The sequence below is a fragment of the Orycteropus afer genome, unplaced genomic scaffold, assembly GCF_000298275.1.
Source record: "Orycteropus afer afer isolate SDZICR_OR568_19922 unplaced genomic scaffold, OryAfe1.0 scaffold00330, whole genome shotgun sequence".
Taxonomy (NCBI): Eukaryota; Metazoa; Chordata; class Mammalia; order Tubulidentata; family Orycteropodidae; genus Orycteropus; species Orycteropus afer.
Genome location: NW_006921917.1, coordinates 2981770 through 3007467, shown reverse-complemented (window position 1 = coordinate 3007467; position 25698 = coordinate 2981770). Strand labels below are relative to the sequence as shown.

Here is a 25698-nt window from a genome sequence, read left to right as displayed (position 1 = left end):
TAGGCCCCGCGAGCCAGCAGACTGACAGACAGACAGACTGACAGATGGGTCAGTGTCAGACAGGCCGGCTGTGGGCCAGGCTGAGGCCAGAGCCAAGCGAGCAGCAGCAGGTGCTGAGTCAGCGTCAGGCCCAGCCCCACCCCCTCTCCTGAGGGGGAGTCCCTACCCTGTGGTCACCTTACCGCCCCCCACTTTCACAAACACACCACCCTTTCAGCAGTCCTGCCTTGTCTCCCTCCTTCCTCTCCCTTTAGATACAGCTCTCTCCCTTTCCCTCTTCCTCCTTCTCCCCTCCCCCCTTCTGACTGAGCTGTACAGTAGGAATTAAGCCATTTAAATAAATTTCAATAAATTAAACTGAAACCTCTTGGTTAGAGGAAGTAGCAAGGACCCACACCCCAGATTGCTCAGAAGTCAGGGCAGCTGGAGAGTGCTTGCTTGGAGGCTAAGAGTGTTGGGGCCCTGGAACCCCCCCATTTTCCCCTTTCATTCCCTTTTATTCCCTCCCATCCCACCAAGTGTAAGATTATTTCTGAGAACAGAGATGTCATTTTCAAAGATGAATGTCTCTCTCCCCAGAGCCTCAGCTCAAAGGCGTCGTCACCAAACTGTTCTGCCGCCAGGGTTTCTACCTCCAGGCGAACCCCGATGGGAGCATCCAGGGCACCCCAGAGGACACAAGCTCCTTCAGTGAGAAGGGGAGCCAGCCACTGGGAGGGATGGGGGCAGTATGGGGAGAAGATGACACCCTATTGCCTCTTCAGGTTGGATTGCTTTTAGTCTGTTTTCTTGACCCCCAAAGGAAGGAGTGGACCTGGGGTGGGCGGCGGGGGGCTCAGATGGGGGTTAGAAACCTGGGGTGCTCATGTCTGCTCTCTCCACCGCCAGCCCACTTCAACCTGATCCCCGTGGGGCTCCGTGTCGTCACCATCCAGAGTACCAAGCTGGGCCACTACATGGCCATGAATGCTGAGGGGCTCCTCTACAGCTCGGTGAGACTCTGAGGCTGAGTGGCCTGGGGTGCTGAGGACTCCCCCAGCATACAGTCTTCCTCAACTACAAGCATTCTGCAGCCCAGGACTCCCTCTTCCCTCAGCTTTTACTGATGGCCTGTCATCACTAGCCACCCGAGAGCACCTCCTCTAGGGTCCTTCCATTCCCTGTTCTGCACACAGTCCCCCAAGCCTCCCCGACCCCGATTCTTTGGGAATCCAACTCCTTCAGCCTTCTAGTGCCCCAACTAATCATTCTACCTCTTCCAGACTCTGTGATTACTTCTCTTCTCCAGAGTCCTTCAAGACAGGGACCAGTGAGGGGAGGGTGGAGTGGAGGGAAGGGACTTCCTTATTTTTGGCCCCTGAAAGTCTGGCTCTTCACTGTCAGGGGCTGACCGGGCCCCTCTTTGCCCTCCCTTTGCTTAGTTCCTGCATGGACTCAGAATTTGGGCCCCCGTGGAAGTGCATGGATGACATCCCAACTTATTCCTACCTAGGGCTCCTTTCTGCTCAGTGATGTGTCTGCTTGTCTTTCTGTCTGTGCCTGTCTGGGTCTTTGTCTCCTCAGCCACATTTCACAGCTGAGTGTCGCTTTAAGGAGTGCGTCTTTGAGAATTACTATGTTTTGTACGCCTCTGCTCTCTACCGCCAGCGCCGTTCTGGCCGGGCCTGGTACCTAGGCCTGGACAAGGAGGGCCGGGTCATGAAGGGAAACCGAGTCAAGAAGACCAAGGCAGCTGCCCACTTTGTACCCAAGCTCCTGGAGGGTGGGTATGGCCTCAAGAAAAGGTGGGCCATATGGGAGGGTATTGACCTTGACATGGACTTTTACTGGCACACAGCTCAGGTATCCATGTGTCAGAAGGACCACTATTATGACAGGTCAAGCGAGAAAGGCTTTGGTCTTTGCGGGTCTGGGCAGCCCTCCTCCCGTGGCTTGGGATTCCCAGAGGGTGTGTAATGGAAGAGAACCCTTTCAGAACTCTGACTCTTGCCTAGATTTCTCTGTGCCTAATTCTGTCTTTCCTGCTCCTTTCTCTCCCCTTCACAGTGGCCATGTACCGGGAACCTTCTCTCCACAGTGTCCCTGAGACTTCTCCTTCCAGGCCCCCTGCCCCCTGAAATGTAGTCCTTGGGCTGGAGACTCCCTGAACCCCCACTGAACCAGCCACCACCATGGCCTGTCTTCCAGCCCTGCTCCTGGCCCTGCTCTCACCCGTGCCCTCCACACTCATGCCCTGAGCAGCCAGGTGCTCTTCCCTGGGGGAGCCTAGGAGCTGGCTGTGACTTTTGGGGCTTCTGAAATCCTCAGATCCAGGAGGGAGGTGCAGAAATCTGAAAATGCTGATCACTCTCTCCTTTCCTTCCATAGCCACACCTTGCAAAAACATTTTCCTGATATGGCACTGTGGTTTCCAAAATGCACAGAGCTGGGGCTTAAACACTCCCCACCCTAGGCTCCACCAGTTCCTGGAGCCCCATACCCCTTCTTCATTGCCACTGAGCCATAGATTTATAATTCCATTGAAGCTCAGGATTAGTTTCCCTCTATCCCCACTCCACCTTCTGCCTTGGTCTAGACAGTTTCTAGAACACCAGGCATCCCAGCCAGGGCCATTTCTATACTAGTGCTCTGTGCTGGAACCTAGGCTATTCTGAATCCATCAGGATTCTGTCCTTGACCCAGACAGACCCCTGGTTTCTGAGTAGAGGGAGGCTGGATTTGAGCTCTGCCTAGCTGTGGCCTTGGCCTGAACTGGGACCAGTCTCAGATCATCACAAGCTTAACCTCCTTATCCCAGAGAAACCCAGTTCTAGAGCATGGTGTTTAAACCTATGTGGAGCCATACTTTCTCCTGAATCTCAGCTCTAGGATATAGACCACCACTCTCAGCCCTTTCCCCCAGGATGTAACTAGGGCCTGTATAGCCATAGCATTGCTCCAAAGTAAGTTCTAGATCCACCTTCCCACCTTCTCTAGCGATACCCATTAAGACTGGGGTCTGGAAAGGACCCAGCTGTGATTCATAAAGAGGATGAATTAAGTACTAGTTCTTATTTTTCTTAGATAATTAAAAAAATTTATTCTTCCATATAGAATCTTAACTTTATTTTCAAATGTTGTTTCTAGCTCTTGGAACCCTGCTGGGGTCCTGCCAGGGGAACAGAGTCTGGGAAGAGGCAGAGGAGTTTTGGAAGGATCCCTAACTCAGAGTAGGGAAGCTAAGATGGGGAAGGGGCCAAACCATGGCATAGTGGGACCTGTGCCTGGGTTTTGAGGGGACATGAACACTTAGCTACCTCAGCAGGAATTCCTTCCAGGTCCTCTTTAAAGCTGAGGTCTTTAGAGTAATGGGTCTGGGAAAAAAAAAAAAAAAGAACAAGTGAGACACAGCTTTGATCCCCAGTGATGAGACCCCAATTCAGCAATAAGTCCCACTCCTCTCCCTATAGGGCAGCCTAAGGAGAGTGAGGACCTCTTGGACTCTAAACCTCATTCACCCCCAGAACTTCTAACTGAATAGACCTTGCATTAGCTTACCTACCTTACAGCTTATAACCTCACCTGGATTTTAGAGAGCTAGGGGTAGGCCTGGAAAAGGCAGGGTTACCCACTAATGAACTAGGAGGAAAACTACCCCATGGCTCAGACCTGGGCGGAAATAGACTGAGAAGCCCTGAGATGCGGCTAGAGCGCAGAAGCAGGTCACTTTTCCTCAGGCTCTTTCTACTTTTGGCTTGTTGCTCGAGGGATAAATGTCCCCCCTCATCCACACAAACGTCGCTCAGGCTCCGCCCATCTCCTGGCAACGCTCTCAGGGGACCGGGTTTCCACTCCACGCTTTCTCAATTAAAGATAATTTATACAACCAAGTTTTGTCTGTTATCTGTGGGTGGCGTGCAACAACAGTTGCTCGGGGCGGGACTAAGCCCCGGGGGCGGGGCGGGTGGGCTGGCGGCTGCCCCCAATAACAGGTGCACATTCCTGGGAGCCTCGTCACTTCCCCTGTGCTGGCGGTCCTGGCCGCTCACCGAGCGAACTCACGGGGCGCCGCAGCTAGGCTATGACCCCGATGGCGCTGCTGCCGCCGCTGCTGCTGCTGCTGGGGGCTCTGGGAGCGCCTTTCTCTCCGGGTAAATCTGGGCCCCGAGGGAGCAGTGACAGGGGCAAGAGTTGCGCCGGACATCCTAGCTTCACTTAGTCCTCTCCTTCCCCAGGCGCCCACGGCTCGGAGGCAGAGGGCCGACTCCGCAACAAACTTTTCTCGGGCTATGACAGTTCTGTGCGCCCGGCACAGGAGGTGGGAGACTGCGTCCGGGTCAGCATTGGTCTCTCCCTGGCGCAACTCATAAGTCTGGTGAGGTTGCCCGCGAGGGGTTGAGGTCTGGCCCAGCAATTTACAGAGGGGCGTGGCTTTGGGCTTGGTAGGAGCGATGGACAGCCTGGGGCGAGGCCAGGCAGAGAGCTGGACCAGCCATTAGCGGAGATGGAGTTGAAATAGGACAGTGACAAGCTGTGGGAGAGGCTACTGGACGGGCCAATGAAGCAGCAGGGTAGAGTGGTGGGCGGGCTTTTAGGTGAACCGGGGACCAATGAGGGCTGTGGGGCGGGCCAGATAAGCTACCAACCAGACTGGGGAAGAGCTCGTTGCCACGCTCAGTAAGGAAAAAAAAAAAAAAAAAAACAGCAGGGCTGAATGAATTACGAGAGTGGGCAGGTCTGAGAGAGCCAGGCGGAGAGATGGGCTGAGGTAGAACTATAGATGGACAGATTGGGAGGCTCTCCCAAAGAAAGGGGTATTTCTGAGATAGAGACTGGCCTTGGGTACAAGAGGGGGAAACTCAGAAAAAGGGGCGTGCCAGAGTTTCCAAGGAGTGAGTGACAGGTCAAGCCTCCTCCATGTCTGTCCCTCCGCCCACTTCACCTCTGCCCTTCGCATTTTCCCTTCCAGAACGAGAAGGATGAGGAGATGAGCACAAAGGTGTACTTAGACCTGGTACGGAGTCCCCGCGGGGTGGGAAGGGCATCCTGCTGTCCTTACAGTTTCCTCGAATGTCCAGCCCAGAATACTTTTCATATCACTATCTCATAAAGCATATTTATAACTGAAACAGAAGCTTCAGGAAATAATGCCTAGTTGTACTATGGGAATTGTATTCCTTGCATTTTTCACTCTAATTTTTTTTTTTAAGCACTAAGGTTTTGGACCACAAATTTGATTCTCAATCTACTAAGGGTCTCGAACCGCAGTTTGAAAAACATTGTTTTAGAGGCTAACTTGTACAGTATCCTTATTTTTACCGAGTAAAAAATTGGGGTCTGGTGGGGGAGAAGGGGTAATTAGCTGATGTGAGTTTCAGCGAGGAGTTTTGGTGATGTAATAATGGTTAAAGCTTTCAGTTTAAACCACCAGCTGTTCAGTGGGAGAAAGATGAGGCGGTCTGCTTCCGTGATTTACAGCCTTGGAAACCCTTTGGGGCAGTTCTGCTCTGTCCTAAAGGGTAGCTCTGTGTCGGAATCGACTCGGTGGCAGTTTTGTTTTGTTTTGGAGGGTGGTCCAGCTCCTGAGTCACAGCCCCTCCCTGCCCTGAGCTGCTCCTTTCTTGTGGGCCTTTCCTAGAGCACCCCAAGTCCCCTCCCAGCCTCCAGCCCTGGGCATTCCCTCAACTTCTGCTTCCCTAGGAGTGGACTGACTACAGGCTGAGCTGGGACCCCGCAGAGTACGACAGCATTGACTCGCTGCGCATCACTGCTGGAGCCGTGTGGTTACCCGACGTGGTGCTCATGAACAAGTAAGGAAAGCCCTAGTCAAACCCTGGGAAGCAGGCGGGACCACCATAGGGGCAGGACCACCACGACAGGACAAAGCCTGGTTTCCTACAAGATACCTACCTGCCTTCCCTACAGCAATGACGGAAATTTTGACATCGCTCTGGACATTAACGTCGTGGTGTCCTCTGATGGCTCCGTGCGCTGGCAGCCTCCAGGCCTCTATCGCAGCAGCTGCAGCATCCAGGTCTCCAGGTCACGCCTGGGAAGCTCAAGGAGACCTTACGAACCCTCCCTCTCCTCTGAGACCCTTTCTCCCCAGTGACTCCCATCCCTCCTCCATTACCTTCTTGATCCTCCTCTCATTTTCCTCTCTTGACTTTTCCTTGAGTTCATCTTCTCTGTACACTTTCACTGATCTCCCAGTCTGCCTCAGCCATCCTCTCCTGTTTTCCCAATGACCTCACTTAATAACCTGCCAATTCTCCTGTAACCTCTCTTCCCTGTGATCTTCTCTGTTGACCCCAATCTCTCCAGTACCCCATATGGTCTGATGTCCATCTGTTCTGTGACCTCCACAATGACCTCCCAAACTCCCTCAGTTCCCACCAGTTCTCTTGCAGCTCTAATGACTTCCCTTTTCATCCAGGTCACCTACTTCCCCTTTGACTGGCAGAACTGCACCATGGTGTTCAGTTCCTACAGCTACGACAGCTCAGAGGTCAGCCTGTGGACAGGCCTGAGTCCTGATGGACAAGAACGGCAAGAAATCCACATTCACGAAGGCACCTTCATTGGTGAGTGGACATGGCCCTCATATCCCTGGGCCTTATAATTTCCAGTTTCTAACAGGCTGATTAATATACTGTGTCAGTGATGCCCAATACAACTCTGTGTAGTCAGCAAGATGAATATGACTGTCAACATTTTACATATATGGAGATTGAGAATTGTCCAAGGTTATTAGCGATGGGCTGCACAGCTCAGTGTCCATGTTGTTGTTATGTGCCCTCGAGTTGGACCCGACTCATAGCGACCCCTCCTTGGGTTTCCCAGGCAGTATCACTACGGAAGTAGATTGCCCCATCTTCCTTCCGAGGAGTAGCTGGTAGGTTTGAACTGCCAGCCTTCTGGTTAGCAGTCAAGTGCCTTAGGCACTACGCTACCAGAGCTCCCTCAGTGTCCATAGCTATCCCCTTTTCACATCAAGCCCTTCAGGACTAGGATGTAGAACAGTAAGCCACAGCTGGCACAGGTCAGGACAGCTCCCAAACCGGTGTCCCATTCTTTTGTTCTCTTTCCCCAGAGAATAGCCAATGGGAGATTATCCATAAACCCTCTAGACTTATCCAGCCTGTAAGAGATCCTAGGGGAGGCGGGGAACGACAGCGTCAGGACGTCACCTTCTATCTCATCATTCGCCGGAAGCCTCTCTTCTACATGGTCAATGTCATTGCCCCATGCGTCCTCATCACTCTCCTGGCCATCTTTGTCTTCTATCTGCCTCCAGATGCAGGTAAGGGGGAAAGGGGCCCAGCCTTTCTCCTCAGCAACAGTTCAGCTCCTTTCTCTTCACTTTTAATCCAGGCAGGGTTTTCTTGCCCACCTAGGCCATCATGGTTGTGCTTCTAGAATCCCAGCAAGGTTTTCTCTTCAACCAGAGAGACCCCATCAGGACTCAGGTTTTCTCTCCCACCATTGTCATTCCATTTTCCAGAGGAGGATAAAGAGGATGTGAGAACTTCAATCACTTAGCCTGATTGTATCCAGTTAGAGAGGGGCAGTGCTGACATCCCAGCTATGGTCAGTGCTACTCTGTTTCAGGGCCCTGGTATCTTTAACTGAGTATTCAAAACATGATTTCCCCCTCGGTGGCATCAAATCCTTTCTGTTTAGGGAAGGAGAGTGGTATACTCTAAAACTCACTTCCAAACGTAACCTCCTACTTCTTCCAGGAGCAGGGTAAATCTTGGAACCCAAAATTATAGGACTGAAGTAGAACAGATCATGAAAATTATTTCAATCCCTTCCATGAAGTTTGTAGTGGCTGTTGTATGAGCCATGAATAATCAGCTCCTTGGCATATCTTTGAATATCATTTCCTTTTTAGACCATTCAAATTGCTATGTAGTTCCTGAAAAAGCTACAAGGGCTGGTCCATTTATTCATGTTGAGTGTCTATTATGTGCTAGGCACTAAAAATACATCAGTGAAGAAAAGAGACAAAAATCCCTGCCCTTATGGAGTTTGTATTCCAGTCAGGAAGAGAGTAAGTAAACAAATAAGTCTTAAGATACAATACAACCTGTGAAAGCTGGAACCTTCTGTAAGGCGGACACCTATCAGAGAAGGAAAATTGAAATATTTTTCCACTAATAGAAAGTGATAGAAAAGTGGTAAGACTGCACCCTATCAAAGGCAGAAAACTTCTGAGACCTGGGAAGACAAGGCAGTCCCATGGAGTTCTGGCTCTCACAGGTTTCACTATCGTATATTAGAAGAGGACAAGTGCTAAGGAGGAAAATTAAGAAAGAGTGTTGAGGAGGATGAGAATTGAGTTAGGGGTTACATTTTAAAAATAGGATGGCTGGCGAACTCCTCACTGAAAAGGGAACATTTGAATAAAGACTGGGAGGAGGCAAGATAATGAGCCAGGAGAGTATCTGGGAGAAGAATGTTTCAGGCAAAAGAAACAATGAGCATAAAAGGCCCTAATGTGGGAGTGTGTCTGGCAGGTTCAAGAAATAACAAAGAGGCCAATGTCCTGAATGAAGTAAGCAAGGGGAAAACAGTAGGAGATAAGTCAGACAGATAATGGGAAGGCCTTGTAGATCATAGTCAGGATTTTGGCTTCTATGCAGAAGTAGAGGAGGAGCCACTGGAGGGTTTTGAGACAAGGAGTGATATGATCTGACATTTTAACAAGATCATCTTGGCTGTTCCTTTGAGAAGTCTGAAGGGGAGCACATAGGAGGCCTTTATAATAATCCAGACCTGAGGTAATGATGGTTTGGTCCAGGGTGGTAGATAAGTCATTAGTTTCAGGATATATTTTGAAGGCACAATCAACAGAATTTGTTATGGATCGCAGATGGGTGAGAGAGATGAGAGGAGAATGGAAGATGATTCCAAGGGAAAGATGGAAAAGATGGAGTTGTCACTTATGAGATGGGGAAAGCTATGAGAGGAGCAGTTTTTAACGTGTTAAATTTGAGATGATTATTAGACATCCACCCCGAGAGGTTAAGTAGGCAGGTAGATATTATTCTGGAGTTTGAGGGCGAAGTCCAGACTCTGAATTTGTAGGAATCACTTGTATGCAGTGACCTTTCTGAAAGCTTATCCTTGAGTGGGCTGGAAACAGTCACTGATCTGACCATAGAGATTGCCTGCTGGCAAAGCCTAATCCTCCTTTCTCTCTGACTCCCAAGGGGAGAAGATGGGGCTCTCAATCTTTGCTCTGCTGACCCTTACTGTGTTCCTGCTGCTGCTGGCAGACAAAGTGCCTGAGACCTCCCTCTCGGTCCCCATCATTATCAAGTACCTCATGTTCACCATGGTCCTTGTCACCTTCTCAGTCATCCTTAGCGTCGTAGTCCTCAACCTGCACCACCGCTCGCCCCACACCCACCAAATGCCCTTTTGGGTTCGACAGGTAAGAGATCTCTACCCCCAATTTATGTTAACTCCCAATCTTGGTATTTGGTTTTTGTCCAGGTATCACTTGACATAATTAATTTTATTCTCCTATCATTATAATTTTATGGTTCTCATAGTTTTTTTCCCATACATATTAACCATTCTGAGTCGAAGAAAGATATTCTCATAGTTGGGTACTATCACGATGTGAGGCCTCCACACTTCTGTTTCCAGTCACAATCCTCCCACCCAACCTACTTAACTCTTAAGGCTGTTAGGGCATTTCCTTATTTGTGTAGGTCTGTGGATTCACATGTGCACAAGATTGCACATATGGGGCGAGTGGGTGATTTGTCCTTTACCTTCTGATCTGAAAGTTGAGGGCCCCCTCCAGGACTATGTTCCTATTGGGTTCAAACCCACCAGCTGCTCTGCGGAAGGAAGATGGGGCAATCTATTTCCATAAAGATTTACCGCCTCGGAAACCCAATGGGGGTCGCTATGAGTCAGGATCGACTGGATGGCAGTGAGTTTGGTTTTTTTGGTTTATTCTGTCTGCAGATCTTTATCCACAAGCTCCCGAGGTACCTGGGTCTGAAGAGGCCCAAACCTGAGAGAGACCAGATGCTGGAGCCCCCTCCTCTAGCCTTCAGGGATTCCCCAGGAAGTGGCTGGGGTCGGGGAACAGATGAATATTTCATTCGGAAGCCACCGAGTGATTTTCTCTTCCACAAATTCAACAGGTAGGACTTGCTATCCATTACCCCTACAGGAAGGAAAGGAAGAACTACAGTTCCCAGAAGACTGCGGAAACAGGAGGCGTATACTCCCGGAAGATGCTGTTGAGCATCATGGGAGTTGTAGTATTCTTTCAATTGTCTACTTTGTAGGACGGTGCAGGCTAAAGCTTAAGAGAGGTCGAAGGAGTTGGGGAAAGCAGGCGAGGTTTTGTGGAATTCTGCTAGCTGGGCGAGTCTGAAGGGCCCTCTCAGGTTTTGAGAACAGGAAGGGTGTCGGAGGAGGGAGTGGGGCTTAGCGCACTGGCGTGGGCAGGCTGTTATGCCCAGGGCATGGCCAAAGTCACTACTCTTCCAGGTTTCAGCCTGAACTGGCTGCCCCGGACTTGCGGCGCTTTATAGATGGCCCAAACCGGGCTGTGGGCCTGCCTCCTGAGCTACGGGAGGTCGTTTATTCCATCAGCTACATCGCTCAACAGTTACAAGAGCAGGAGGACCACGACGCGGTAAGCCCAGTAAGGGCAGCATAAGGACCTCCGTGACTTGGCTCCACCCTCAAACTCAGGCCCGGTCCCTAGCCCTCGGTTTAGTTTCTGATTGGAGGTCTTCCTCATTTGATACCGCTCTCGGCTTCCCCATGCTTTATTGCTAGCCTTGGCTGGCAGTGTTCTGTTCCACAGCCTGCCCTTTGCTCAGATGGGGAGTTGAGCAAATTCTGGCTCAGGATTCTGGCTTGGTACTGGGATGTGGGGCAGGCCTCCCTGGGGGTTGTGACCCCAAGCTCAAGGACAGTCTCCCCTACCTACCCCCAGCTGAAGGAGGACTGGCAGTTTGTGGCCATGGTAGTGGACCGCCTCTTCTTGTGGACCTTCATCATCTTCACCAGCGTCGGTACCCTCGTCATCTTCTTGGACGCCACATACCACATGCCTCCTCCCGACCCCTTTCCTTGAGGACAGGAGAGCTGAGACCCTGGTCCCCAGGAAGCTGAACTCACAGTTCTGCAGTGTTGTCAAGCCCCATTTCTACCTCTTAACTCCTTCACTAGGAATCCAGCCTTCTCACCGTTTCTCTCCCTGGGGAGGAAGCAGAAGTGGGTCGGAGACAGTTGGGAGCTTTGGGTTTACTTTTGAGTTCTTGAAAGAAGCTTCTTTGGGTATCAACACCTAGGCCCCCACCATAATGGATCAAAGAACAAGTAGACTGTATGATGGCAGGACTGTGTCTTGTTTAATATCCCCAGCAACTGGCATAGATCTTCACCTATAAACCTACTGCCATACAGTGGATTCTGACTCATAGTGACCCTAGAGGACAGAATAGAACTGCCCCATATGGTTTCCAAGGCTGTAGATGTTTACAGAAGCAGACTGCCTCCATCTTTCTCCCTCTGAGAAGCTGGTGGGTTTGAACCACTGACCTTTCAGTTAGAAGCAGAATGTTTTAACCAGCAGAGCTCCTTCCTCACCTATTTAGAAACAAAACAAAACAAAACACTGCCATCGAGTTGGTTCCGACTCATAGCGACCCCCTTTGGGCTTCTGAGGTGGTAAATCTTTACAGAAGTAAATTGCCCAGTCTTCCTTCTATGGAGTGGCTGGTGGGTTTGAACCACCATCCTTCTGGTTAGTAATCAAATACCTTAGGCACTATGCCACCAGAGCTCCTTTCCTTACCTACAGTAGGTGCTTAACAAACATTTCTTGAATGAATTTGGGGAAAAAAAATTCTGGAAGGAAATACACCAATTTAGTAGTGCTTATCTTTGCATGTTGGGACTAGTAGTCATGTTTTCCTTTTGCTTGTCTGCACTTTATTCTTTATTCTTTTGTGATGAGTATTATCCTTAGGATAAAAAAAAAATAAGATTATTTCTGAAAGCATGTACTTGTAATGAGGAAAAGAAAAAAAAATTTTTAAGACTTCCATTCAAGTTCTAGCTTTGGTTTTCAAATGTTGGACAAGCCACTGAAACTGCTTTATACCTCAGTTTTCTTATCTGTAAAATTAAACTAATAATAGTATCTTCCCCTTAGGGTTGTCTGATCATGTGAGAAGCACTTAACAATGTATTTCAGAGGTCCCAATTTGTGTGTTTGGCTTGGTCCATGGTGAATGTTTTAAAGTTGAGTTAGTTAGCTACCTTTTGAAATTGGGGTGTTTCATAGAGAAATTTGGATTTCTAAATTTTCTTGAAAAAAATTAAAAAACCTTGGTAACACCAAGCCTGGGTTCCCTAATGGCAGTAACCTGCTAGAGCTAATTAGTGGTTACTGGCTCTGGTAGAAGAATTTACACCAGAATTCCTCAAAACTCACACCCACCTGACCAGCTTTCACTCATTTTACCTGCCCACTGGAAAAGAGACAAGGGAAGAAAGGGGGGATAAGGAATTGAAGTCAATGGGCAGGCTAGGAGTGGGGAAGGAAAAACAAAACCTTGTCTCCCATTTCCTTTTAACTTGGGGAAACGACTGGGCTTGTTTTACGGCCTGGTCCTTCCAAGACAGAGCTCTTGGGCCCAGCCCTTTTTCTGCACAGACAATTATTGTTTCTGCCTCTAGCTAAGGTCAACAGGCCCTCACATCTACTCAAATGCTGGAGTCTGTCCTAAGGGAAAGAATAGGGCTACAACTCCCAGGGATCCCCATGGGATGAGGCCCACCAACCCCCAAATAACTGCACCTGGCACTCCGCTGCGGAGCACAGTTCATTTGTCTTGTTGGTTTATTGGCCTAGAGAGTTGGACACACACACAAATGCGGAGATAAATATCGGTCAGTTTCTCTATATCTGGGTCCTCACTACGTATAGGGCTAGAGTAGTCTGTAGGATTCTAAATCTTGTGTGCTGTGGCACAGAACCAGTGGCCTTCCCACTCCGCCATCACCCTTCCCAGAGAACATGGGGAAAGAGTACAAACTGACAAGACTTGATAGTTTTCAAAAGACGAAATTGCAAAATCCCAAATTTCCAACGTCTGAAATTCACACTATACCCCAGTTCCCCAGCTCAAATACATATATTTTAATCTCCACTTTGCCACAATCTCCTTTGTTGCCCAGAACCACCAAATTCTGGAAACAATTTTCCTAAGTCATAGTTTGTTATTTTTTTTTTTAAAAAAAGTCTACAGTCTCAATTCTCCCAAAATATCCATGGTTTTGAATTCTGACCCATTCGGAAATTCAAATTCCCTAGTCCATCCTCAACCCCTTCCATTTCCTGTGCCTTTTTGCCTCAGAGGAGTGCAGGCTAAGGATATAAGGGGACTGTCCTCTCATCTGCTCCCTGCCTCAAGGCCTTCCTCAGTCTCTCTTGTGGTTCCGCTGTATATATAGATATAGATAGATAGATAATTTGTGTGTAGATATATATATATGTATTCTTTATTACGTATTTTTTTCGCAGTTTTTCTAAAGTGCCAGAAACAAGATCTGTGGGACTTTTTTAGTGATTTTTTTTTTCATCGTCCCCTGTTTTAAACTTTTTTCCCCCCTTAAAAATTGGAACTTGGTACATTCAGTAGGAAACTCTTCACTCAGGCTGTGGCCAAGACCAAGAAAAGTGCAAAGAGACAGCGAGGGGAATAAAGGAGCGACACTCCTTCATGGTTAACATTCAGGGAGCCTGTCGAAGGCCTTCTCCCCCCTTATATGCTGGGAGGGCAGGAAGAGGCAGGAGGATGCTCCTGTCCCTCCCCAAAACTCACCTCCCTCCAGAAGCCATGATCTTGCCCTTTCAGCAGATGCTCAGAGGGCAGCCATCTTGGCCCCAGAAAACAGTAGCTGGGAAAAAGGCTGCATTTTGATGACAGCAACATTTTCCCTTTTTAAACTGCACTCCTCTATTTCCCATTTGTCAAATTTGCTTCCCAAAACCGAACTGGCTCTCCCCTTATGAGCTGTTTTTTTTTTTTTTTTTTTCTGGAGTAGGGTAGAAGTGTTCATCCAATCACTGATGGGGGATGCCCAGTTTTCAGAGAAGTAGGAACAAACATTTCTTCATCTCCCCCACTGGAAGGAAGTATAGGGACCCCTGACCAGAGTCAACTAGTGCAAATTAGGGATTAGGGACTATTTAGGGTCCCTGTACCCCATCCGTAGGCTGGGATCTTTGGGTGTGGGAAACTGAGTCAAGGATGGGGTGTAAGGTGCTATTTTGGAGGGTAAGTTGGTGGGAATACCCCAAAGCCCACCAGGGGAGTAGGGTGGCTCCCCACAAACCATCTGGAGTGACTGATGAGGGTGGTGACATGGGAGAAGATAGGGGTAAAGGTAAGGATGGGAGGTCATGTGCAAATCTTGGGCTCACCCACCCATCTAACCCCCATCATTTTTCTGGCTATTTGGTCTAGTCTGGGAGAAACCATCAGGAAAAAAACAGGGAACAAGTAGATTCTCTTCCCTATTCCATATGGAGCTTCTCCCTCCTGGCTCCCAAATCTGGTTTAGCCCAGAAGAGGCCATATTTAGAGGCAGAAGAGGTGTGATACGTTCACCTCTTTTGCCTTGGAAGAATCTGGGGCTCACTGGATTTGGGGGTCAAGATAGGGCCAAGATTGGTGCTGCCCTGGGCTAGGAAAGTGCTCAGCTATGGAACAGAGAGATAGCCCTCCCCACAACCACAATACCTCCTTGACCTGGATTGGGAGAAGCTATCTCCAAAGTCCAGGAGTATGGAAGATCCAAAGGCATGGAAGCCAAGGAAGGCATGGCATCTTAACATGGAAAAAAAAAAAAAAAAAAAAAAAAACACAGGGACATAGAAACCCATCCTGGGGAAAATGGAATCCAAAGCCATGCCTCCAGGTAGGTGGGGTTCAGGTATCACAATGGTCTGGTCCAGGTCCTGGGCCTCACCACCCTCTCACCTGGGGAGGGTGGGGAGTGGGAAGAAGAAACAGAAGACTGGAATGTGCTAGAAAGCATCTGGGGCAGGGCCGTAGGGGAAGAGAAAGCTTCAGAACCAGGTGGGATCACTGGGTAAGAGAGATGATTTCCCCCTTGGTTTACGAATCAGGGGTGCAGGGTTAGACATTCAGAGCTGGTGGGGGCCGTGAGTAGAGAGAGTCATCTAAGTATATTGCTCAGTTGCCCCTAGGGCTGGAGAAGGGCCGGGGGCTGCCCCTGCCCCTCATGGAGGCCATTCCCTGGAGGAGAATTGAGACGGGAACCATCCGAGATCCCTTCCCAGGAGACGGGAAGACTACAATCTCACACAAAGCAGCCTGACCCCTGTGCTCCAGGGGCCCCCAAGTCCCTGCACAAGAGTGTGGAGGGGCTCCCAAGGGGCAGGGAGGCCAGGGCGCTAGTAGTGGTGGTGGGGTTCAGGGAGGGTAGCATCTGGTGAAAGGGGGGACTGGGCTCACAGCTCACCCCACATCTCCCTTCTGGGTTCTCTCAATCCCTGCCCTTTCTCCTTCTCCCTTAGGGGGAACTTGGGGAGGAAGAGTTGGGGGAGCCTGCGGTGGGGGAGTAGGGGGTGCTGCTTGAGGATTCACTGCATAGCCAAAGACCCCTGGTAGGAAGGGAAGGGCCCCTCCACCCTTCTCATCAGGTAGGACCATGTTGAGAGCAACTGGTAGAGCAGCCAGGTTGCTGAAGTTGTAAGGGTAGGCAGCCAGGAGCTGGGGGCCATAGACGAGTGGGTAGGGCTCGGGATAGAAGGTTACTTTGGCAGCCCCCATCCCCTCCATTCGGTCCCCCTCCCCAGCCCCCACCGGCCCCTCACTCCCAGGCTTTCCCCTGCCACTGCCAGGTTCCCGGCCACTCCCAATCAGAGCCAGTGGGAATTCCTGCACAGGTGGGTAGGTATAGCTGCCCCCTCCTGCCGCCACCGGGGGCTCCTCACCCCCTGAGATGACAGGGTCCTGAAGGGAGGCGGTCTCAGAAGCTTCCTCAGCAGCAGCGCCTCCGCCCCCTGCCTCCCCGCTGGATGAGGAGACTTGCATCTCTTGAGGCGCCTCCTCCTTGACATCCCCGGGTCTGGTGCAGGCGCTGCCCTTGGAGTAGGCAATGACAGGTGTGGGGGTGCCCCCGGGCCGCTCAGCAGCATGCCTCTGCCCGTGACGGCTCAGGGCAGCTGCCGTCTTGCACACTTTGGCGCAATGCAGGCAGGTGAAGCGGCTAGAAGGCTTCCGTCCAGCCCGGGAGCTGTGGGAGCCGCCGCTGTGAACTTCCTGGTGTTTTCGCAGCTTCCTCAGGGTGGCGAATGTCTGGGGACAGTCCCCACAGCGGTGCCTCCGCTCACTGCGGGCTCGCCCTGCTGGGCCCTCGGCTGCTGGGGTCTCCTCCCAGCTCCTCCGTTCCAGCTTCTGCCTCCAGCGCGGCGGCCGCCGGCCTCTGGACATCCCGTTGCCCCCACTGCTGCTGCCGCCACTGGCGCCTCCAGCTTTACGCTTAGGCTTGTAGGAGTAGTAGGGCCTCCAGAGCTGATCTTCCCCGCCAGCCTTTGACTCCTCCTCCTCTTCTTCTTCCTCCTCTTCCTCCTCCTCCTCTTCGTCCTCCTCCTCACTCTCCTCTCCGTCCTCTCCACTCAGCTCCCCAGGACGCAGGTCAGTTTCTGAGATTCGGCGCTTGACAATGGCCTCCTCTCCAATGCGCACAGTGATCTGACACAGCGGAGGGGGAGCCTGGAGCTGGGAGGGGCCCCGGCCAGGCCCCGCAGGGGGACCCCCGCTCCCGCCGATTCCACCCGCTGGCTTGGCTGTATACGTCAGAGTCCTCCCAGCACGCGGATTCTGGCCCTTGGCCTCCTCTGTGGCTGTGGCTGGCCCTGCTGCCATGGCTGGGCTGACCGCCGTGGCTGGGCTGGTTGGTGTGGCTGCAGGCTCAGGGGGAGGCGGCGGGTACTCCCGTTTCTTGGGAGGCCGCGGGGGAGCGGTGTAAGTGATGACTGAGGCAGCCTGGGCCCCTCCTGTGCTGCCGGGCCCACTCGCTGCCCCACCACCGCTGCTTCCGCCGTGGACAATGACAGAGGGGGCTGGGTGGGCAAATGTGATGACAGAGGGTGGGGGCCCAGGCTCTGGGGCAGGTGGGGGCCCAGGTGGTGGGCTGGCTGGGATTGCTGCAGGGGCTGCTGTGTCCAAGCCTGGAGAAAGAGGGGGCTCAGGGGCTCCCTGGCTGTAGGTCTTGTAGGGTCGCTTGGCTGCCCTCATGGGGAGCAGGCGGTACAGCTTGAGAGTATTGAGCTTGGGCTTATAGCCTCCATTGGGTGTCTTCTCGCTGGCTAGGAGGCCCGGGCTAATGCCATGGAAGGCTCGCTGGTGGGTCTTCAGATTGTAATAAGTGACAAAAGTCTCCCAACAGAAGATGCACTGATACCTGAGGCAAAACAGCAGGAAACAGGGCAAGAAGAGACACTTGAGTTAGAGGTCCTGACACCGGGGCTTCAGCTCCCGTGTCTCCTCTACCGCCAGCCATCCAACCCTCTAACTGCCCTGGCCATTTGTTCTCCCTCCTTCCGTGCTGCTTGTCTAACTCTGCCAACCGCAGGAAAGGTGCCACCAGGCCTAGCTCAGTTCCCCACCAGCTGTGAGACTCTAGGTTTCAACTGTTCCAACTGTGCACTGGGAATAATCACACAACTTACTTAACTCACAAAGATTTTTTTTTTTTTGAAATACAAACAAGAGAATGGGGAAACATCTTATGAACCAAACCAGTTGCCATTGAGTCGACTCTGACTCATGGGAACGCTATGTGTGTCAGACTAGAACTGTGCTCCTTTGGGTTTTGAATGACTGATTTTTTGGAAGTAGATTGCCAAGTCTTTCTTCCAAGGTGCCTCTAGGTAGACTTGAATCACCAACCTCTTGGTTAGCAGCCAAATGTTTAACCATTTGCATCAGCCAGGGGCTATGCCTTAAGTACAGGGATACATTATAGATACATAAACCACTGTCCTGATGATCATTAATTATTGGTGGACATGCCTGGCTTGCCACGGTCCTCTCCTATGAGGACAACTTTCTGATTCCTTCTCTGCCTTCTCCAAAGTACCAAGCCAGGGCATACACGTGCCAATAAACATCAGCTGAAGGAAGTGGTTGCTAGAGAGAGACAGATGGGTGAGCCAAAGACGGCTGGGGGCCAGTGGGTGAGTAGGCAGGTGGTGGGTGGGCAGGCCAGTCTTAGGATGACTTTCTAGGTCCCACACTCAGCGCATTCCGTCTCTTGTCCTAGTGGTCCCCAAGTTCTAGGCCCTGACCCCTCTGCCCTGCCCACCCTCCACCCTTGGCCCCAGGCCACTCACCTGCGCTCCCCAGTGTGCCACACCTCATGCTTGGTGCGGTACTCAGCCAGGGCAAACACCTTCTCACAGTAGCGGCAGGGGTACTTCCTCCGCCATGAGTGCACGTTGCTGTGTCGCTTCAGGCTGGACAGGGTCACGTAGGAGCGCTCGCAGGCTGCGCACACATATAGCACATGGCCGCCCACCACCTTCACCACATGCTCAGGGCCACCTCGGAAGCCCACTGGTGGGGGCAGGGCTGAGGCATCCACTCCTGCAGGACCACCAGGGCCAGCGCCCCCAGCTCCCAGCCCTGCAGAGCCCCGAGTGCTGGCCCCTCGTCGGCACTGAGCCTCGTGGGTCTGCAGGCGCTTGGGATGAATGAAACTTTTCCCACATCGGGGACAGGGGAGGAGCCGTCGGGACAGAGTGGGCTGTGAGTCAGGGGCCTGGGCCTCAGCTCCGTCACCCTCCCACTCCCCAGTAGGCCTAGTCCCAGGCCCGAAGCTGTCCTCTTCAGGCTGTAAGGTGGCCATGGGTGTCGAGGCAGGAGGTACCCAGGCATCGCCTCCCTCCCCAAGGCCCTGCAGGCGGGAGATGCCCAGCCGTCTTCCCAGAGCGCCAATCTCTGCCACAGCTGCCCCGTCCCCTCCCCCACCAGGAAGTGCGAGCCGTGCACTATAGATGAAGTTGAGAACATCAGAGAAGGCAGCTGCTGGGACCCCTGGCAGCTCCAGGACCCGGGGTGGGGATGAAGTAGGGGGCGATGCTGGAGGGGGAGAGGAGGAGGAAGACGATGAGGAGGAAGAGGTGGCAGCTGTGGTGGTAGCAGGGTTGGGGGCCAAATCCCCAGTAACTGGTGGGAGGGGCAGTGGGGCTGAAGCAAGCAAGGCCTCTCTGAAGAAGGGACTAGAAGCAGCCAGGACGCTCCGGTGAGCAGGGAACTTGGTGTCTCCGGCTATGAGGGTGACGTCACAGAAAAGCCCACGGAGCCGCTGCTCATTGAGTTGACGCAGGACAGCAGGAGCATGGGACGGATCCGTCACCTCTGCAGGGGGGGGCATGGCGCCAGCCTAGATAGGGGAGAAGAGGACAGGGTAGAAAGGGACCAGTAGAGATTAGGGGAAGGGTGAGGTCCTGAAGGCAGGGAAGGCGCCTAAGGCGGGTCTCAGAGGCTGGGCAGAAGGCAGGGGCCTCTAAGATCGCAGAGGTGAACTGGGAGGGAGTCAGATGATAGGAGTTCGAGACTAGTGCAAAGCTGAATAATTTCAGGTCGCAGGAGTCAGGGATTAACTCTTAGCTACCCAAGTCTGGCCAGTGTCCAACATGGAGCTAGAAGAGGCCTAGGATACCCTAGGTCAGAGTGAAGGTCAAGGGGTCAAGACCTCCAAAGTCACAGACTAGAGAGATAAGCGATGGAAATTTCTCTTTCATTGGAAGGCAGAAGAAGCCCGTACTACTCCCATAACCATTTTACAGGGCTCTTCAGCCCAGACAAAATGGCTGCCTTGCTGGCCGGTGGCCCTAGGCCCCATATTTCCCGGCTGCAGTTCTCCTGACATCCTCTTACCTGACAGCACAGCCACCATGGAGCAAAAGGGCTTGTAGATCAGCAAGTCCCTTCTGTTGGGCCTCTTCCTCCTGTGGACAAACAGAAACCATGGCAGGGGACCCAGAGAAGGCAGCTGGGAGACTGTCCCCAGGAAGGGACGCTGGGGAGGAAAGGACCCCAGGAAGTGGGGGTGGGCGCAGAGGTGGGGGTCAGAGAGGGCGCTGGGCCGCTGCTCTGCAAACCCTGACCACTCCCTGTGTGGGAGGAGCCTAGGTCAGGTTATTTGCTTAGCCACCTCCAATCGGACCTAGGAGGTCACACAGTATATTGCAAAGCCTTGTTCTACTGGCCCAGAGAAGTACAGCCACAAGATGATTTGCATATTCCCAATTCTCTGACTGCCGGTCTCAAACAATTTACCAGCTAGATCAACCCCACAGATCTAGGGATGCCTGTCATCACTCTAAATCCTGTTGGCCCAATCTTAGGAGCTCAAAGAAAATAAAATATTTCCATGTTGTCTTTCATCACAGTGATCTCGTTTATGTATCAAAAATGTCAGAATATATTTACATCAGCCTTTTTTATTGGACCATGTTGCTAGATAAATTAAGAAAGAACCTCCCCATAAATCCCCAACCTCCATGAATCACAGAGAGGTTTTTGGCTTGGATGTCAGGTGACCACCGAGGACCACAAGCATCACTTGCTCCGGTCACCAGAGGGCACTGGAAGGGCCACCAGACCGGGAGGGAGGAGGCTTGGATCCCACTCTGTACTCTGTGACTTTGTGGCTTGAGTCTTTGGACTGGGAGGCTCATCCAGAAGGAATGGCAGGTGACCCACATGTGAGCTGTGGCAATCACTGCACTGGGAACACCTCACTGCCGTCTCCCCTCCGGACAGCACCAGGGCCTTCTGTCCCCATTTCTCAGTTGAAGATCTGAGGTCCAGAGACATACAAAGTCACATAGAATTGGTAATAACAGGTGGTGCTTGTTTGCAGAACTGGGCTGCAAACTTGAGAGCAGAGCTCTCAGCCCTCTCATCCACCCTCCACCACTGCTGCCAGGTCTCTCTTCCCTTTGGGGACATCCTTCTGAGTGCCCTGGGTCACACACGTCCTCAGAGGGTTCCTGCATGAGGAGTTCCTCATACAATTCCCACCCCTCAAAAATGTTATCTTTCCCATTTATCACTCACATTATCTTGACTAAAAGTACCCCTACACACACACATACACACCACCCCACTCACACTCCCCAAAAGACTCGCTGCACCTCTCCTGGATGAGAAGAAAAACCAAAATCAAACCAGGTGCCGATTCTGACTCATAGCGACCCGATGCGTGCGGAGTAGAGCTGTTCCACAACGTTTTCATGACCGTGACCTTTTGGAAACAGATCAGCAGGCCTCCCTTCTGAGATGCCTCTGGGTGAATCCAAGCACTTAACTGTGCCATCCATGGGCTCCACATGAGAAGAAGGAAGATGGTAAAAGGGATAAGATTTGTAAATTTTAATAATCCTAACCGGTAGGCCCAGACCAGGTACTGGGTCAAGTACTAGTCCGTTATTTGCTGGACTGAGGATATGTCAGGAATCCTGAGGAACAAACATTGTTCACTGGCTGGTGGTCAGTTCTGGTTACAACTAAGGAGAGAATGCAAGGCCTCCCACTCCCTCCTGTAAGAGCCACCATGGCCCACTGGGATCCCTGGAGTCGGGCTTTCACGTACTGCCTTATTGTGAGCCCGCACCACTCACTTTTCAAAGCAGTAATTTGCATGCCCCATTTAAAATGAGAGACCAAGCCTCGCCCAAAGATATATAACCAGTTGCTAGCAGGGCTGGGAACTGACCCCAGGAAGTTTGGCTCCAAAGTCTGTGTTCCTGACGACTACATGACACCTTATGCCCATGATGAAGGATGTGTTTATGGCACCCAGGAGGGCCCTCCCACTAGCCCATCTAGTACATTTCTGAAAACTAGAAGGGCTCTTCCTCCTAGAGGCAGGAGTCCTGCACAGGTTAGCAAAGCCAACGTTCAATTGCAGCCCCCATTCACCCCCTGGCCAGGTCTGCCAACCTTCACAACCAGACGTGGCCAGGTAACTGAGGCACAGCTGTGTGTGGCATGCCATGATTCTAAGAAGGCCTGTCTGCTCCTTAGAACCACAGAAATGGCTGGACTGGCCCTTAAAGATCACCCAGAATCATTATCATGATCATTTTTGTAGCTGCCATTGATTACATATTATGTACCAAATATTAAAAACAAAACAAACAAAAACAGTTGCTGTTGAATCAATTTCAACTCATGGAGAACCTATGTATCTCAGAGTAGAACTGTGTTCCATAGGGTTTTCTTTTTTCATATCACATACATTTATTTTTGGAAACAGAGCATAGGGTTTTCAATGTCTGTGATCTTTTGGAGCAGATCACCAGGCCTGTCTTCCTCTGGGTGGATTCAAACTGCCAACCTTTTGGTTAGTAGCTGAGTGCTTAACTGTTTGTGCCACCCAGGATCTCCTGTGCCGAGTATAGCACTAAGCATTTTATCTGCATTATCTCATTTCAACACTCACAATGACCACAGTGAGCAGGGGCAACTGTCAACTCCCAACCCCATTCTATAGACGAGAAAACTGAGACTTAGAGAAAGTACACTAAACTCCTCACTTTCAGGAGAAGGGAACATAGTAGCTGGGTGATCTGCCCATGGTCTTATTGCTATTCAAGCTGGGATTTGGATTCAGTTCTCCTGAGTTTAAATGTCTCATCACTGGCCCCACTACCCTACAGGGAATTATGGAGACAGAAAAGACAGTAGCTGTGTGACCCTGGACAAGTTACTTAACCTCTCTGTGTTTCCCCCCATCAAATTTGTGATCAAGTCAATTCCAATTCATAGTGACTGTCTGAAGATGGGGCATTCTCCTTCCGTAGTGATACTGCCTGGGAAACTCAAGGAGGGATCGCTATGAGTCGAAATCGACTCGATGGCAGTCAGTTTGTTTTGCTGGGTCTTAGTCATCCAGTGCTGCTGTAACAGAAATACAAGTGGCTGATTTAACGAACAGAAATTTATCTTCTCACAGTTCAGGAGGCTAGAAGTTCGAATTCCGAGTGCCAGCTCTCGGGGGAAGCCTTTCTCTCTGCTGATTCTGCAGGAAGGTCCTTGTCTCCTCAGCTTCTGGGTCCCTTGGAGATCTCCATGTGTTTTGGCATCTATCATACCCCATCTCTGCTTCTTTCACTGCTTGTTTAATTTCTTTTATGTCTCAAAAGGAGACTGACTGACTCAGGACACACCCTATACTAACCCTGCCTCATTAACATAACAAAGACAATCCATTCCCAAATGAGATTATAACTACAGGCATAGAGATTAGGATTCACAACACCTATTTTGGGGGGACACAATTCCATATATAAGTGACCCTGTAGGAAAGGGTCCAACTTCCCTAAAGGGTTTCTAAGGCTGTGATCTTTACAGAAGCAGAGTGCCAGGTCTTTTTTCCAAGCAGCAGCTGGTGGGTTCAACCTTTCAGTTAACAGCTGAGTTCTTAACCAATGTGTTACCAGGGCTCCTTCCTTTCTGTAAAATGGGGATAATTAATAGTTCCCACTTTGCGGGGCTGTTGTAAGGAGTAAATAAGCTAGTAATTATCAAGACCTAGAAGAGTACCATTTCTGGATGGCACAAATGGTTTGTACCGGGCTATCAACAGAAAGGTTGGTGGTTCAAACCTACGCAGTCACGCTGTGGAAGGCAGGCCTGGTTATCTGCTTCCGTAAATATTACAGCTATGAGGACCCTACGGAGCAGTTCTAGTCTGTAGCTACGGGGTCATGATGAGTCAGAATCAACCTGACAGCAAGGAGTTTGGCTTTTTGGGTTCAGAGGAGTGCCTGGCACACAGTAAATGCTCAGTAAGTACTAGCTCTTATTATTGTGGAGCTCAGCCCCGGAAAACGGTGGGGGGAAGTGGTGATGAAAAAGAGGCAGAAATCAGGCTTCATGGTAGGTTTGGTGGCTCTGTGGTTTTCAGTTTTTTATTTGTTTGTTTTTACTGTTTCTCTCCTCTCAACTGGCTGTGTGACCTTAGAGGTGGGACTGACGTGGGGATATGAGCATTGCCACCAAACAAGCTCCACCTCTTGCTGTCCTCTCTCTTGCTGTCCTCTCTGCCTGGAATGTTCTTTCCGCCAGATAGCCTCATGCCTTGCCGCCCCACCTTTTTAAGCCTTGACTCAAAAGGCACGTTCTCCCAGAGGCCTTCCCTGGCCACCCCCCGCTCCATACACACACACCCACACTATTTTTCTCCTTGGCATTTAGTAAAACATATCGCTCACTTATCTCTAGAATGTACGCTCCAAGGGGACGGGGGGCGGCACAGGGGTTTTTGTCTGCTTTGTTCACTGCTGTAGCTCCAGTGCTTAGAACCATGCTTAGCAAATAATGGGAGGTAAAAAGATTTGTGGTGAATGAATGAACCTGCCCATTTCAAAGTCAGCCTGCAGTCTGTCCACCCTCTGAAAGGAAGCCACCCTCGGTGCCACGCTGAGTCAGCCAGGACCACCTCTGGAGCACCCACAATTTGCCTGATGCACTCCCAGGGGCTTTACATGCATCGCCTCCCTTCATGAGATCCTCAATACAGCCACCCAACATAAGTGTTTTCATGATACCAGTTTTACAGAAGAGGAAACTGAGGCTCTGAGAGGCACATGACTTGCTCAAGGTCACACAGCTTACAAGCAGCAGAGTCCAAATTTGAACCCAGACCCATCTGTCCTCAGAATGACTGATTCTGTCCCCTGTGCCATACTGTCAGATCCTGCTCTGAAGGGGCCTATGGCCGGCCAACTGGTTACATAAATCACCACACAAGGCCTCACGTGCTAAGTGCTAAATGTGTCATGTCTGACTCCACCCTTTCTCTGCTTCCCACATCCAGGCAGTCACCAAGTCTGGTTGGATCTGCGGCTGAGCTTAGGAATGGCTCTGGAAAGCCTTCCCTTCAACCCCACCTCTGGCCCCCAAACTAGCTCCAGTCCTTTTTAACACTTGAATGGCCTATGGCCATGGCCTCCTAGCCGATGTCCTGCTTCCAGGCTTCCCTTCTTCTATGGTCTTCCTCCCTCCCGTTAAGAGGCAACTTCCTAGCCACTGCTCAAGAGTTACCATTCCTGGGCTCAGAAACTCTTGCTGGTCCCTACCAGACTCTAGTATAAGTTCAAATTCCTCAGCCAGGTATTCAAGGGCTCTGGTCTAACCCCAATCTTCCTTTTTAATTTTGCTCTGCCCTCCTCTCCCCTCCAAGCCCCCAGTGTGCTATCCAACCTTAACACGTCCCACACGTCCATGCTTTGGCATCTGCTGGCATCCTGCTGGATAGGCCTCTTCCCCAATCTTTAGACATTCTCAAGATCTCTCTCCAAATGTAAAGATCGAACTCCAATGCCACCTCCTCCTTGACTCTCTGTGGCCCACAAAACAAGGAACAACCTCACCTTCCCCTGATTCATCATTTTGTGCCCATCGGGGTAGCACCCCATATTATACTGTAGTAGATATTTAGGTTCTCACTCTGGAGTGGTGAATCGCTGAGAGCACTGCCTATCCATTCCACATTGGTCTTCTACAACGATCAGCGCAGATGTGGAATTCTACAGAAATGGGGAAGAAGGGCAGTGGGGCACACAGAGAGGCCTACTGACGAGTCAGGCAGCAGACTACACTGGTTAGGAGCTTAGGA

General features: G+C 51.1%; 3 protein-coding genes across 3 annotated transcripts; 2 read left to right on the top strand and 1 right to left on the bottom strand.

Moving 5' to 3' along the window:
* Positions 1-563: 563 nt before the first annotated feature.
* Positions 564-2117, top strand: FGF11 (fibroblast growth factor 11). The gene is made up of 4 exons (XM_007952275.1): positions 564-690; positions 889-992; positions 1564-1762; positions 2047-2117. Exons 1-4 carry the CDS (start codon positions 564-566, stop codon positions 2115-2117), a joined length of 501 nt encoding a protein of 166 aa, XP_007950466.1.
* A 1943-nt stretch (positions 2118-4060) lies between these two features.
* On the top strand, positions 4061-11095 carry CHRNB1 (cholinergic receptor nicotinic beta 1 subunit). Its single transcript, XM_007952274.2, has 11 exons — positions 4061-4130; positions 4215-4354; positions 4949-4993; positions 5680-5789; positions 5905-6013; positions 6416-6563; positions 7073-7282; positions 9198-9421; positions 9967-10148; positions 10501-10648; positions 10955-11095. Exons 1-11 carry the CDS (start codon positions 4061-4063, stop codon positions 11093-11095), a joined length of 1527 nt encoding a protein of 508 aa, XP_007950465.1.
* A 4420-nt stretch (positions 11096-15515) lies between these two features.
* Positions 15516-19440, bottom strand: ZBTB4 (zinc finger and BTB domain containing 4). The gene is made up of 2 exons (XM_007952273.2): positions 18398-19440; positions 15516-17466 (listed from the first exon to the last, which is right to left on the bottom strand). Exons 1-2 carry the CDS (start codon positions 19438-19440, stop codon positions 15516-15518), a joined length of 2994 nt encoding a protein of 997 aa, XP_007950464.1.
* Positions 19441-25698: the final 6258 nt, after the last annotated feature.